Below are 16640 nucleotides of genomic sequence, written 5' to 3'. Positions count from 1 at the left end.
GTCACTTCTATCATTCAAGGACACACAGTTTCCCCACAATATATAATTGCTGCTGATCCTTCAATACAGCAGTGCCTCTGTGCCAATTTAAGTGTGCTGTGGGTTAGAAAATTAGTCTGTTTGTGCCTGCTTAGTCTCAAAATAGTCCCAATTTCAGAACATCACCTTGGGACTATTTCAAAAAGCAGCAATCCATCCAAAGCAAGGAATCCCTCTTTAAGAAGCAGCAACCACACTTCTCTATGCTGCGTAGACTGGTTTTACAGCAAGCTGATTAATGTAAATAATGTTGAACAAAGAGATGTACGTTTTCAGCACAGAACATTAGCACCGTAAGCAGGAATTAAGTCTGCTACTGATGCTGGTCCCAAGTAATGATTATGGGCAGGGAGAAACTTCAGATGCACAAAGATAAGCACAAAGTGCTGGAGTGATTTAACGGGTCAGGCAGCATCTTTAGTTTAAGGATTCAGCGCGGAAAGAGGTCCTTCGACCAGCAGACCAGCAATCACCCCGTGCACTAATACTACCCCGCACACACACTCGGGACAATTTACAGTTTTACCAAGCCAATTCACCCACAAACCTGTACATCTGTGGAGAGTGGGAGGAAACCGGAACTCCCGAGGAAAAAACCCATGCAGGTCACGGGGAGAACGTTTAAACCCTGCACGTTCGTGGGCGGCATGGAGGAGCACCCGTGGTCAGGATCGAACCAGGGTCTCTGGCGGCACGGTGGAGCAGCAACTCCACGGCTGCTCCACCATGCCGCCCACTGAACATCTCTAGATGAAAAGGATTGGTGACATTTTGGGTCTTCTCTCCATATCCCTTAATTCCGCTATCCCTAAGAGCTCTATCTAATTCTCTCATGAAAGCATCCAGTGAATTGGCCTCCACTGCCTTCTGAAGCAGAGATTTCCACAGATTCACAACCCTCTATGTGAAAAAGTTTTTCCTCGTCTCTGTTCTAAATGGCCTACCCCTTATTCTTAAACCGTAGCCCCTGCTTCTGGACTCCCCAAACATCGGGAACATGTTTCCTGCCTCTAGCGTGTCCAAACCCTTAATAATCTTATATGTTTCAATAAGATCCCCTCTCATTCTTCTAAATTCCAGTATACAAGCCCAGCCGCTCCATTCTCTCAGCATATCACAGTCCCGCCATCCTGGGAATTAACCTCGTGAACCTACGCTGCACTCCCTCAATAGCAAGAATGTCCTTCCTCAAATTTGGAGACCAAAACTGCACACAATACTCCAGGTGTGGTCTCACTAGGGCTCTGTACAACTGCAGAAGGACCTCTTTGCTCAGACCAGACTTTCAGTAGCAGACTTAATTCCTGTTTACAGTGCTAATGTTCGGTTCTGAAGAAGGGTTTCGACCCGAAACGTTACCGATTTCCTTCGCTCCATAGATGCTGCTGCACCCGCTGAGTTTCTCCAGCATTTTTTTGTGTACCTTTGCTTACTTTCATTGACAGGATGAACAAGGACCCACCAAGTCCCGTTGTACTTCCCCTTTTCCCAACTTGACATCATTTTGTTGCTACTAAACAGAGCTGAATGAAGGGCTAAACACCACCATCATATCTGCTAAGGGTTAAACACATCACATTGACACTCACTCATGTGCACTCACTCACACTAATTCCCTCTGAACCTTTAGCCTTTAGCGAGGGGGGGATTACATCAATTTAATATGCTGTAGACTCTTGAAGCAAGGCTGACCCAAAGCAATGACCAGTTAAGTCCCTGCTGTAAATCTAATTAATAGGAAGAACTGGTGAATACAGTTGAAAACTTTTGTCTGCTCTTCATGGAGAAAAATGTTGGTCCAAACATTTGGCTTGTTTGGGACTTTGTGGTGGCAAAAAAAAACAGATGGCTTACTAATTAAACATTTCACTTAGTGAACAGCAATTAAATATCACCGCTATAAAAGGATTCATCTTATATCATGGTCGGCTCATGCTTGTCCATGGAACTTGTACAAACTCGTGATATTTAAAGAATGGTACAATTAGCCTCTCTCTTTCTCTCTCTCAGGAGTTCTGATAATTAACACAGAACTCCGAGGACTATCCCATGAGGAGAACGAGAGGAATGTGTAAAAATGTTTCTTGGTTCTCATTACTACGTAATTGTTTTCCACTCATTTTGTAAAGGGTACGTGTGATGACAATTGGGAATGGCGATGTGGAGATGGGCAGCACGGTGGCGCAGCGGTAGAGTTGCTACCTTACAAAGCCAGAGACCCGGGTTCGATCCTGACTACAGGTACTGTTTCCTGAGCTTGAACCTTCTCCCCGTGGGTTTTCTCCGGGAACTCCGGTTTTCTTCCACACTCTAAAGACGCACAGGTTTGTAGGTTGATTGGCTTTGTATAAATGTAAATAGTCCCCAGTGCGTGTAGGATAGTGCTAATTGGAAGGGTTTGCTGCTTGGCATGGTATCGGTGGGCCAAAGGGCTGTTTCCGTGATGTATCTCTAATCTAAGCTTAACTAAGGTGGACTATTCTAATGTCCAGAGTCAGGCAAAGCCCATAGATTTAACTTCGGAGTCACGTGAGTGACTATGTGAAGAACCCCGCCACGACGCATGCGTGTCATATCGCTTTCACGCTTGCGAAACGACAGGCGGGGTGGAGTGTCCCTCGCAGCGGTAAATTTGAAACCGCGACCTGCAGGTAAGTGATTTACTCTGCGGTAGTTTTTGTCCCCGCGCTGTTTTTACACAGGGGGGGAAGCTGGACAAAATAGTGTCCACAAGTGCTGCGAGTAAAGCTGGCTGGGGAGGACCGCGAAGTTGCGGGAGCCAGCAGCAGCTGAAGGCACAAGCCCCGTAAGGGATCAGCTGTGCCGACATTTGGTCCCGCGCCGGCCAGAACACCACGGCCGGGCGGGAGACTATTCAAATGGGGCCGTTGACTTTTTGGATAAGTCGAAAACGGCAGGAGGCGGGGTGGAACGACGTTCTCCCGTAGCGACAATTTTAACCTGGACCTGCAGGTAAGAGCTGCGGTCTTTTTGTGTTTTTACCATGCTAATTACAGGTGGAGAAACCAACGGGCTGTGACAAAGCTGGTGGGCTAGATGGGATCAGCTGTGCCCGATGTCGCCTCCGCACCGGCCAGATCCACTCCACGGCAGGGCAGTAAAGACAAAGCTGGTGAGGGAGGACCGCGGAGCAGCGGGCAGCCAGCAGCGGGCAGCCAGCAGCAGCCAGTGGCACTCGGATCACCGATAGTAGGATCAGCTGTGCCCGATATCGCCTCCGCACCGGCCAGATCCATGCAGCCGGGCGGAAAGGCTAGACACGAAAACAAACAAGGTCGTGGACTCAGAGGAGTCCGACTTTGAACAACTGCGGGCGGCCAGCGACCGAGAGCGCTGGAGCCGGATGGAGCGGTGTGTGGAGCATTTGCTCCAATGTGACAGACTCCGGGAGATGGAGTCGGGTCACTGTGGGCCCTATGATAAACCCACAGCAGTACCTCTTGAAGGGCTGCACAGTGCTTCTACCTCATCAGAGGGGAGCACTGCGGATCAGTTCTGGGCTGACCTGGAAGAGGGGTCCGCAGAAGGAAGGACAAGTGTGCAAGGGGTGCAGGAACAAGAGAACCTACTGGACTAATAAAATGGACTCCAACAAACACTACAGCCAAAGACAGCACCCCTACGCACCCACCAGCAGAACTGGTGAAAGATCGAAGGCCCGGTATTCAAAACATGAGTCTTTTTAGGCCATGGCCCAGGCCGACCTTCTTGGAAGATGCAGGGACCTCCAACGCCAACCAAACCGAAAATCCAGACACCAGCGCAACAACAGCAGCGAAGAACCTACAAAAAGAAGTAAACCTGCCACTGGTAACTATGGAGGTAGGTGGGTCTGGTTCCCTACAAAATACAGGGAGCATGGAGGTTGGGGGGGGAGACTACACTCATTTCTGAATGCATGGAGCATGTTAACAACTGATACTTACATCTTAAGCAGTATCCAGGGATATACAATAGAGTTTATACACAAGTACAGCCCTCCAGTTCAACATATACCGAACCGAATGTTTGTGCCTTCTGATAAAGAAAAATCAAAAGCGCAAGCTGAACTGGAGCGGCTTTACATAAAAGGTGTAATTGAGAAAACTCAACACGAACCATTAGAATTCGTGTCCAATATATTTATCAAAAATAAAAAAGATGGTGGTTGTCGCATCACCATAGATCTGACAAAATGGATACCTTTGTTACTGCTAAACAATTAATCTCCAAAGGTTACTTCATGGCCAGCATCGAGTTAAAAGATGCTTACTATTCAGTGCCTATAGGAGGTGACCACAGATGTTACTTAAAATTCAACTGGATGGGCAACTGCCAAATGGGTCATCAGCCCCAGGCTGTTCACAAAAAAATTGAAACCAGCCCTAGCGTTTCTACGGAAACGTAAACACATGGTCATGGCATATTTAGATGACATACTCATTGTGGGCAAAACTTTGGAATTGTCCAAACAATCTGTAATAGCCACAAAACAGTTATTTGAAAAACTGGGATTTATTATCCATCCAGTTAAATCTAAACTAACGCCTTCCACTACTATGGACTATTTGGGGGTTTCACCATTGACTCAGTTCACATGTCGGTGACTCTGCCTAAGGGAAAGGCTAGATAATTAATAGAGGCTTGCATAACATCATTGACATCAGCAAACCATCCATCAGATTGGTAGCAAAAGTAATTGGCAAATGGTGGTTGCCTTTCCAGCCACACAATTTGGACCTCTACATTACCAAAACTTACAGAGAGCAAAAATACAAGCACTCTAAATTAATGCAGGTCACTTTGACAGACCTATGAAACTACCAATCAAGCTAAAATGGAATAAAATGGTGGATAGATAACATCTGGCTTTGTTCTAATCCAATCATTGTCAGTAACCCTTCCATGATACTACAAACTGATGCCAGTGCACTTGGGTGGGGAGCCACCAATACCATCACCAGCTGTGGAGGTAGATGGACTGCTCAGGAGGCATCATTATTACTCACACTGGGCATAAACTACCTGGAAATGTTGGGTGCATTCCATGGCCTAAAGTCATATTGTACTGGATCATATCACCAGCATGTTAGACTAGAGATAGACAATACGACCGTGGTAGCATATATCAACCACAGGGTGGAAACAAATCGACATCATGTGACAATCTGGCTAATACAATTTGGCAATGGTGTATCCAGAGAGATATTTGGATATCAGCCACTTACCTACCAGGAAGACTAAATTTAGTGGCAGACACCAGGTCACGCAAATTTAGTGAAAACACCGAATGGATGTTGAATTAAAAAATAAATAAAAAATAAATAAATAAAAAGTATTTGCTGAAATTACAGCAAAATATGGAACACCAGATATCGATCTATTCGCATCCAGACTTAACCACCAGTTATCAAATTATGTTTCATGGGAACCAGACCCTGGGGCAGCGGCGACAGATGCATTTTCGCTGCATTGGGGGGGGGGGGGGGGGGGGGGGGAAATTGTGTATTTACGCATTCCCTCCTTCCTGCCTCATCAGTCGGGTATTAAAGAAAATACAACAAGACTCTGCGTCTGGTATTGGTAGTACCCGATTGGCCTACTCAACCATGGTTCCCAGTGGTATTAAACATGGTATTAGAACCATGTATCACCTCCCACATAGACCAGATTTATTGCTACATCCCGTAACAAGGGATAGCCACCCATGCCATAAACATTTGAACTTATTAATTTGTAGAGTTTTAAAAACACCTCTACTACAACTGGGACTGACGGACCGAACAGTGAACATGATCTCGGCGGCCCAAAGACAGTCAACCAAAAAACAGTATCTGGCCTATATCAGGAAGTCGGCGATGCACTGCCATAAAAACAACATCACCTACAGAGACATGAACATCCCGTCTGTTCTGGAATATCTGGCAGGCCTCCACTATGATGAGGGGCTCAGTTACAGTGACATCAACTGCGCCAGAAGTGCCCTATCGACTTACCTATGGCAGGGGACAGAGCGTTACTCTGTTGGGACTCACCCACTGGTAACAAAACTTATGAGGGGAATTTTTAATACTAATCCCCCAAGAACCAGGTACTCCCAAATATGGGATGTAAGTATTATCCTGAAGATGCTCAGGAATTGGTCTCCAGCAACAGCTCTGTCCCTACACAGACTGACATTAAAAACAGTCATGCTAATGGCATTGGTCACGGCACAAAGGGTACAGTCACTGCATAAACTAAGACTGGACAACATGACTTCCTCAACAGAAAATATTACGTTTCATATCTATGAATTAGTAAGCAGAACAGACAGGGATCAGCAGGCCTCAATATACAATTTAGGTCATACCCAACAGATGTCCGGCTGTGTATAGTAAGACATCTGTCGTTATACATGGAGAAAACGAAAATCCTAAGAGGCAATGAGAAGGCACTTTTTGATCAGCCACTAGCAACCACACAAAAGAGTGATGGTCCAGACCATCTCAAGATGGCTGAAACAGGTGCTAACACAGGCTGGGGTGGATACTAATATTTTTAAATCTCATTCCACCAGGGCTGCAGCTACATCGGCAGCGATACAGTTGGATGTACCAATGGACCAAATCCTCAAGGCAGCAGGATGGTCTGGGGGGAAAAACATTCCAATTATTTTACAATAAACCAGTAATGAAACCTGGAACATTTGCAGAAACAAATTTAAGTTCTGTAAATTAATTTAAACCCATAAAAAGGGGTTATAACTTTGTGTTAATAAATTTTATGATTTCAATGTCGAATTCATGTCCAAATTATGTTAACACAATTCCTCCTACAGTCACCAAGGCAGACGTGATGCATGGACTCGTTTTCACGGCATGAAATCACAGAGCTTTAAAATCTTCACGTAGTCACTCACGTGACTCCGAAGTAAAATAGTAAGATTAAACGAGAACTTACCAGTTTGAAGTTTGATCTGTATTTTATGAGGAGTTACGATGAGGGATTACGTGCCCTCTGCTCCCACCCTTGATCATATACTCAACTGGTATCTCTTCTCTAATCTTAATATGTTTAGTCATTACAGTTATCTGTGATTTCACACCGCTGCTTTGAAGAATGACACGCATGCGTCCTGGCGGGCTTCTTCACGTAATCCCTCATCGTAACTCCTCATAAAATACAGATCAAACTTCAAACTGGTAAGTTCTCGTTTAATCTTACTATTTAAGGTGAGAGGGCAAAGCAGGAAGGAGTTGTACAGGGTAATATTTTTCTCACTACTTCTTAGGTGGGGTGAGTGCCTTGAATACGCTGCCGGGGGTGGTGGTAGAAGCAGATATGATGGTGGTGTTTTAGAAGCTTTTGGATGGGTACATGAATATGCAGGAATAGAGGGAATGGATCACATGCAGCCAGAGGAGATTAGTTTTCAGTGCATTCAGAAAGTATTCAGACCTCTTCACTTTTTCGACATTTTGGTACGTTACAGCCTGATTCTAAAATTGATTAAATCCATTTTCTAAATTATCTATCTATACACAATACCCCATGATAAAAAAAAGCGAGACTTTTGCAAAGTAATAAAAAATAAATAACTGAAATATCACATTTACATAAGTGTTCAGACCCTTTACTCAGTACTTTGTTGAGGCACCTTTGGCAGCGATTACAGACTCAAGTCTTCTTGGGTATGACGCTACAAGCTTGGCACACCTGTATTTGGGGAATTTCTCCCATTCTTCTCTGCAGATCCTCTCAAGCTCTGTCAGGTTGGATGGGGAGTGTCGATACACAGCTATTTTCAGGTCCCTCCAACATATTTGATCGGGTTTAAGTCCGGGTTCTGGCTGGGCCACTCAAGGACATTCACAGACTTGTCACAAAGCATCTCCTGCATTGTTTTGGCTGTGTGCTTAGGTTCATTGTCCTGTTGGAAGGTGAACCTCTGCCCCAGTCTGAGGTCCAGAATGCTCTGGAGCAGGTTTCCGTCAAGGATCTCTCTGTACTTTGCTCCGTTCATCTTTCCCTCGATCCTGACTAGTCTCCCAGTTCCTGCCGCTGAAAAACATCCCCACAGCATGATGCTGCCACCACCACCATGTTTCACCGTAGGTATGGTATTGGCCAGGTGATGAGCAGTGCCTGGTTTCCTCCAGACGTGACACTTGGCATTCAGGCCAAAGAGTTCAATCTTGGTTTTATCAGACCAGAGAATCTTGTTTAGGTGCCTTTTGGCAAACTCCAATCGGGCTGTCATGTGCCTTTTACTGAGGAGTGGCTTCCGTCTGGCCACTCTACCATAAAGGCCTGATTGGTGGAGTGCTGCAGATATAGTTGTCCTTCTGGAAGTTTCTCCCATCTCCACAGAGGAACTCTGGAGCTCTGTCAGAGTGACCATCGGGTTCTTGGTCACCTCCCTGACCAAGGCCCTTCTCCCCCGATTGCTCAATTGGCCAGGCGGCCAGCTCTATGAAGAGTCCTGGTGGTTTCAAAGTTCTTCCATTTAAGAATGACGGAGGCCACTGTGCTATTTGGGACCTGCAATGCTGTGCAGAAATTATTTTATACCCCTCCCCAGATCTGTGCCTCGACACAATCCTGTCGGAGGTCTACGGACAATTCCTTCGTCTTCATGACTTGGCTTTTGCTCTGACATGCACTGTCAACTGCGGGACCTTATATAGATAGGTGTGTGCCTTTCCAAATCATGTCCAATCAATTTAATTTACCACTGGTGGACTCCAATCAAGTTGTAGAAACATCTCAAGGATAATCAATGGAAACAGGATGCACCGAAGCTCAATTTTGAATGTCATAGCAAAGGGTCTGAATACTTTATGTAAATGTGATATTTCAGTTGTTTATTTTTAATTACTTTGCAAAAATTTCCAAACACCTGTTTTCGCTTTTTATATTATGAGGTATTGTGTGTAGATTGATGATTAAAATAAATGAATTGAATCCATGTTAGAATAAGGCTGTAACATAACAAAATGTGCAAAAAGTGAAGGGGTCTGAATACTTTCTGAATGCACTGTAAATGTGGATTATGTGCAGGCAGGTAAGAGATGTTCTTCGAATCAAGCTCGGCACAGATATGTGGGCCAAAGGGCCTGTTCTGATGCCGTGCTGTTCTCTGTTCTGTGTAGACTTTAGGATTAGGGGAGGGCTTATTGGCAAGTAGTTGACAGTGTTACAGGAAGCGAGTTTAAGGTTCCACCAACTTCCATGCGATGTTGAGCAATGGCCCGACAGGTCGCTGCGGCTGACGCTGGGCCGTGGAGAGGCTGAGGACGGAGCCCCCGTGGGTCGGAGTCCGTGGCTGATGGAACCTGGGTCGGCAGAGCCCATGCACTGCGAGTCCATGGGGCCCGCGGCTGGGGCCTGGGTCGGCGCCACAGAGGACCTGGCAGCGATAGCGGAGAGGTCGGCGCGGCGGTCGATGATGGCGGCGACTGACAGATAAGTCTTACACGTGGAAGTGAGGACGCCGCTGTCGAGGGAAGGAACAAAGGAGGATCTGGCGCGGGGCGGGACTGCCGTGGGGGGATGAGAAAACAAAGCGGGACCAGGCACGAATACTTTGTCAGCCCCATTACGTGAAGACTATTTACATACCTTAGGTATGCAAGCAAAGAATTTCACTGTGACAATAATCAATTAATTAATTAATTACTTAATGTTACATGTGACAAGTCACAATTAAATTCTGCGGTTGCATAACATAGGTATACAAATAGTCACCACATAAGGGTCATTAATTAATTGATTAATTAATTGATTAATTCATTCAACAAGCAATGAGCCACATCTCCATTACCCCAGCACTTCCATTGTATGAACAAGCCTGGCAATCTCCCTGACTTAACCTGGTTTGTACGTTTTACTTAGAGAGGTCTGCTTACCCAAGCCAGGGAAAACCAGACATCGGAGAAGTGTGAACTCCCTCAAACAGGAGACTGCTCACAGAAGATAGACACAAGATGCTGGAGTAACTCAGCGGGACAGGCAGCATCTCTGAATAGAAGGAATGGGCGACATTTCGGGTGTCCAGAGATGCCTCCTGTCCCGCTGAGTTACTCCAGCATTTTGTGTCTATCTTCATGGTAAACCAGCATCTGCAGTTCCTTTCTACATGGTTTTACGGATCTGCCTTTGGGAAGTAACAATATTCCTCCCAGAGTCCCGGCAATTCCCATTCCCAGTCCCCATCATTCCTCTCCAGCAAACAACACTTCAACGTACATCCTTGGGATCGTGGACCAGGAAGTCTGACCTCCACCATTCCAGGGGAGCATATTGCATCTAATATTTTACAATTATCACTGGCTTAGTTTTGGTTTGGTTAGGTTTAGAGATACAATGTGGAAACAGGTCCTCCGGCCCGTCCGAGTCCGCGCCGACCAGTGATCACCCCATACGCTAGTTCTATCGTACACACATGGGGACAATTTACTGAAGCCAATTAATGGACAAACCCTGCCCATTTTTGGAATGTGGGTGGAAACAGGAGCACAATCTTAACAAAGATTGTTTAGGGCCTACTCCTGCACCTATTGTCTATTGTCACTCAGAGAAAACCCATGTGGTCACGGGGAGAAAGTACAAACTCCACAAAGACAGCACCCTTGGTCAGGATGGAACCCGGGTCTCTGACGCTGTGAGGCAGCAACTCTACCGCTGCGCCACCGTGCCGCCCGCTAACAGTCAAGCGGTTGCTTTCAGTACAGGGACATCATCAGGGTCGACAAAAACGCCTCCCATTTCACAATCCCCCCACCCCCCCTCCCCCCTCCCACACCGCAATCTAAATATTTGTATGTATCAGCACAGTATATTATTCAGTACCTCGTAATCAATGTCCAGGTAGTCGAACTCTCCCTTGGTCCGGAAGTGCTGCGTGTGCTTATCCACGGTGAAATTCACCTGCTTGTTGTACCGTTCGATGGTGATGGAATGCCAGTGCTGGTCGTCCAACAAGCTCCCCAGGGTGACCGAGGTGTGACCATTGACGGCTCGTAGCTTCGTATCACCTTGAGGGTGTGAGAAAAATCAGAAAACGCTTCAGGTGATTGCATACACAAATTGAACAAGCACGTCTTCCATAGCGATTAGTGTAGCTGGGATATGTTGGCCGGGGGTGGGCAAGTAGGGCCGAAGGGCCTGTTTCCACACTTACTCACTCCATGACTCCATGAACCAGACCAAGGCAATATTTTTTTTTGTGCATACAATACTTTCTTTGGATTTCAACAGACCATTCGGAAATTTATATGTCCAAAGCTGTTTTTTTTTTATTGAGGATGAACACAGAATTTTTTTTAGGGGGATCTTATGTCTCGTCTAACTCTTCCATATTCCAGTGAATACCATCCTCGCCTATCAAACCCCTCCCCCATAAGATTTTGCAGGTAACATTTCCATAGATTTGCAAATGGTCCTCCAGACCATTCCTATTGTCTTTCCCTCCATAGAAACATAGAAAGATAGAAAATAGGCGTAGGAATAGGCCATTCAGCACTTCGAGCCAGCACCACCATTCAATATGATCATGGCTGATCATCCTAAATCAGTACCGTGTTCCAGCTTTCTCCCCATATCCATTGATTCCATTACATCTAAGAGCTATATCGAACTGTTTCTTAAAAATATCCAGTGAATTGGCCTCTACTGCCTTCTGTGGCAGCAAATTCCACAGATTCACAACTCTCTGGCTGAAAAAGTTCTTCCTCATTTCAGTCTTTAACAGCCTACCCCTTATTCTTAAATTGTGACCCCCTGGATCTGAACTCACCCAACATGGGGAACACGTTTCCTGCATCTAGCCCGTCTAATTCCTTTAAGAATTTTATATGTGTCTACAAGATCCCCTCTCGTCCTTCTAAATTCCATTGAATATAAGGCCAGTCGATCCATTCTCTCAACATATGCCAGTCCCGCCAATGCGGGAATTAACCTGCACTGCAGTCCCTCAATAGCAAGAATGTCCTTCCTCAAATTAGGAGACAAAAACTGCATACGATACTCCAGGTGCGGTCTCGCCAGGGCTCTGTACAACTGCAGTAGGACCTCCTTGCCCCTATACTCAAATCCTCTCGTTATGAAGGCTAACATGCCATTTGCTTTCTTCACTGCCAGCTGGACCTGCATGCTTACTTTCAGTGACTGATGTACAATGTTTCTTTAAGTAACCATTTGGCTGTGTACCCCAACTAGAGTGGAAGGGGTGGGAGGAAAGCCACAAGCTTCCTTACCTAAATTGATCTCCAAAGACAGCTTGCTTTCCTTCAGCTCAAGTGTGATGTAGTCTCCCCTTTGTCCCTCTCCATGCAGCATCACGCCATCACTCTGAAACGTTTTGAACTTGAGGGAGATCATGTCTTTGACGGTACTCACACTCTTCTGGTTGAATCTGTAGAGCAGGGAGCTTCTGCCATCAAAGTCCGCCACGTCCGACTCTGCAAAACATAAACGGGAGCACACGATCAGTGTGTTTTAGTTTTTACTTTTAGTTTTTGATATAGAACGCGGAAACAGGCCCTTCGGCCCACCGAGTCCCCACCGACCAGCGATCCCCGCACATCAACACTATCCTACACACACCGGGGACAATTTACACATACACCAAGCCAATTAACCTACAAACCTGTATGTCTTTGGAGTGTGGGAGGAAACCGAAGATCTTGGAGAAAACCCACGCAGGTCACGGGGAGAACGTACAAACTCCATAGAGACAGTGCCCGCAGTCAGGATCGAACCCGGGTCTCCAGTGCTGCAAGCGCTGTGAGGCAGCAACTCTACCGCTGACCGACCATGGCCGCCGTTTAACATCCAAAGCTGGACATTAAGGTTTCACCTCCACTCCCACCACCCCTTCCCCCCACCACTGCCCAACCTCTCTCATTGCAATCTTCACCTTTCCTTTTATGATGATCTACAAATTAAACCATCACTTCTGGTAGACGCAAGGAACTGCAGATTCAAGTTTGCAAAAACAAAATGACACAAAGTGCTGGAGTAACTCAGCGGGTCAGGCAACATCTCTGGAGAGCATGGATAGGTGGCATTTCAGGTTGGGAAGAAGCGTCTCGACCTGAAACGTAACCTATCCATGTCCTTTGTGCCCTAGTATAAAGGGAGGACCAGAGGACATAGGTTTAAGGTGACGGGTAAAATATTTCATTGGAACCTGTGTAGCAGCTTTTTTTTTTACAAAGGTTGATAGGTGTATGGAATGAGCTGCCAGAGGAGATAGTTCAGGCAGGTGCTATCACAATGTTTAAGAAACATTTTGACAGGTACATGGATGGGACAGGATTAGAGGGATATGGGCCAAACACAGGCAGATGTGACTAATGTAGATGGGGCATGTTGGTCGATGTGGACAAGTCGGGATGAAGGTAGACACAAAAGGCTGGCGTAACTCAGCGGGGTCAGGCATCATCTCGGGAGAAAAGGAATTGGTGACGTTTCGGGTCAAGACCCTTCTTCAGACTTTGAATACCAGCATTACAACATTTTAATAAGGCACCTGGACAGATACATGTGTAAGAATGATTTGGAGAGATATGGACAAAATATGAGCTAGCGATTGATCGGCATGGATATATTGGGCCGAAGGGCCTGTTTCCATGCTGTATGATCAATGGCTCTATGGCCTCCATTGTGGTTTAGAACACAAAGTGCTGAAATAACTCATAATGTCATGCTGCATCTCTAAAGGTCTGGACAAGTGACGTTTTGGGTAGGAACCCTTCTTCTGACTGACATTGTCTCTACCTCCTATGTGGTGCCAGGGAATGCATCTGCACATGATCTACTAACCCCCTTCCCCTCGTCACATTAGTGAATCTGCAATCACGCATTACAATTAAATTAAAATTAAATTTCTTTATTTATATAGCACATTTTTAGTCAACTTGCATTGACCCCAAAGTGCTTCACATAATTACATTCACACACACAGGCAAAGATGGGTGAAGTGTCTTGCCCAAGGACACACACAGGCAAAGGTGGGTGAAGTGTCTTGCCCAAGGACACAACGACAGTATGCACTCCAAGCGGGATTCGAACCAGCTACCTTCCGGTTGCCAGCCGAACACTTAGCCCATTGTGCCATCTGTCGTCCCAAATCGCTCCACAGTGGTGCAGCGGTTGAGTTACTGCCTTACAGTGCCAAAGACCCGGGTTCGATCACAACTACAGTTGCTGTCTGTATGGTCTGTACGGTGCTGTCTGTACGGAGTTTGCAAGTTCTGCCTGTGACCTGCGTGGGTTTTCGTCGAGATCTTCGGTTTACTCCCACACTCAAAAGATGTACAGGTTTCTAGAATAATTGGCTTGGTATAAATGTAAACTGTTTCTAGTGTATGTAGAATAGTGTGGGGATCACTGTGTGGGGGTCGGTGCGGATTCGGTGGGTGGAAGGGCCTGTTTCCGTGCTGTATCTCTAAACTAAACTAATTAACTAAACTAAACACTGTTTTAAATCTCTACGATCTGTACTTAAAAGATTTTGAATTTAGAAGATTGAGGGGGGATCTTATAGAAGCTTACAAAATTCTTAAGGGGTTGGACAGGCTAGATGCAGGAAGATTGTTCCCAATGTTGGGGAAGTCCAGAACAAGGGGTCACAGTTTAAGGATAAAGAGGAAATCTTTTAGGACTGAGATGAGAAAAACATTTTTTACACAGCGAGTGGTGAATCTCTGAAATTTTCTGCCACAGAATGTAGTTGAGGCCAGTTTGTTGGCTATATTTAAGAGGGAGTTAGATGTGGCCCTTGTGGCTAAAGGGATCAGGGGGTATGGAGAGAAAGCAGGTACAGGATACTGAGTTGGATGATCATCCATGATCATATTGAATGGCGGTGCAGGCTCGAAGGGACGAATGGCCTATTCCTGCACCTATTTTCTATGTTTCTATGTACACTTTGGATGGCTTGATTGTAATCACTGTAATCGAGGCTAGCTGACTTTACTGGACTTTATCTTGCACCAAATGTTATTGCCTTTATCATGTACCACACTATGGATGGCTTGATTGTAATCATGTATTGTCTTTCTGCTGACTGGATAGCACGCAACAAAAGCTTTTCACTGCACCTCAGTACACTTCTTCTTCTTCTTGTGTATGGCATGCACGGCCTAAAGTTGCAGGTCAACTTGTTCTATTTGATCTATTTAGACAAGCTAGATGCAGGAAAAATGTTCCCAATGTTGGTCAGGTCCAGAACCAGGGGCCACAGTCTTAGAATAAAAGGGGGGGCCATATAAGACTGAGGTGAGAAAAAAAATTTTCACCCAGAGAGTTGCGAATTTGTGGAATTCCCTGCCACAGAGGGCAGTGGAGGCCTAATCACTGGATGGACTTAAGAGAGAGTTAGATAGAGCTCTTGGGGCTAGTGGAATCAAGGGATATGGGGAGAAGGCAGGCACGGGTAATTGATTGGGGACGATCAGCCATGATCACAATGAATCAGCCATGATCACAATGGCTTGAAGGGCCTCCTCCTGCACCTATTTTCTATATTTGTTTGTGCACGTCGGGTTGATTGCATTAGTCAAAACAGGGTGGACCACGTGAAGGTTGCAATCTCCCACCCCCTCAGTACACTGACAATAAGTTAAACTCAATCAATTAAACTCATCTACCATAGAAAGGTAAATATTGAACACTATTAGAAGGGCCAAAATGATATCCCTTTCATCATTTTTACAATATTCTAATCAATGTTACCCTTTAATGGATTCCAAATTCCTCCATATATAGATAACTAATCTGTGTTCATTTTTTTCTATTTTCCTGACTATAGATTCACTTGGCTACCATCCAACCAACTCGAAAAATTACTCTTCTCCTATGAATTACCTTGAGACACCTTATTAAGTTTAAGGGCTATTTCTCTGCAGCTTTTTCTACACAAATTTCTTGTCTTGTATTTAAGGCACAGCCTGCAATTGACATTACCTACACAACTGTGAGCGAAGTGATTTGGATGAAAGATAAGACAATTTGTACACAGTGAGCTACTAATTTCAATTTAACACAAAATTGAGAGAGACAGCAGAAACCGTTAAACATGGTAAACACTACCATAGACAGATAAAACTACTTAAATGGTTCCTTTAATGTGGTAAAACACCTTGAGGAAATTCTCAGGATCTGCAATGTTTGAAAAGGAAGGAACTGCAGATGCTGGTTTAAACTGAAGAGGGACACAAAATGCTGGAGTAACTCAGCGGGTCAGGAAGCATTTCTGGAGAGAAGGAATGGGTGACGTTTCGAGTCGAGACCCTTCTTCAGAATTTCTTCAGAAAGGTCTCGACCCGAAACGTCACCCATTCCTTCTCTCCAGAGATGCTGCCTGTCCCGCTGAGTTACTCCAGCATTCTGTGCCTGCGTGCAATATTTTAACAGCTTCGTTGTTTAATCCCCTGCCACTTCACAAGAAGCAGCCCCCATCTTTGCACATCCCCCAAACCCTTCCATTCATCATTTTCATTTCATGTTTCATGTAGTTTGCATTTGTATGTCTGTTGGCAGATCATTTTCCATGTTGGGATAAATAACGTTCTATCGTATGGTTTAATATCGTATCGTGTCTCGTGTACCGA

General features: G+C 45.4%; 1 protein-coding gene across 1 annotated transcript in view; it reads right to left on the bottom strand.

Annotated features, from left to right (window-relative positions):
* The window catches only part of LOC116975561 (contactin-associated protein-like 5), a 1077365-nt gene that overhangs the window by 526305 nt on the left and 534420 nt on the right, over positions 1-16640 (bottom strand). Inside the window, exons 5-6 of the mRNA XM_033024848.1 lie at positions 12279-12482; positions 10873-11057 (exon numbers count right to left, since the gene is read on the bottom strand). Coding sequence (XP_032880739.1) covers positions 10873-11057; positions 12279-12482 — 389 coding nt within the window. The remainder of the gene's footprint in view (positions 1-10872; positions 11058-12278; positions 12483-16640) is intronic.

This window comes from Amblyraja radiata, chromosome 7 (assembly GCF_010909765.2).
Source record: "Amblyraja radiata isolate CabotCenter1 chromosome 7, sAmbRad1.1.pri, whole genome shotgun sequence".
Classification (NCBI taxonomy): domain Eukaryota; kingdom Metazoa; phylum Chordata; class Chondrichthyes; order Rajiformes; family Rajidae; genus Amblyraja; species Amblyraja radiata.
This window is presented reverse-complemented; position numbering and strand designations above follow the sequence as displayed.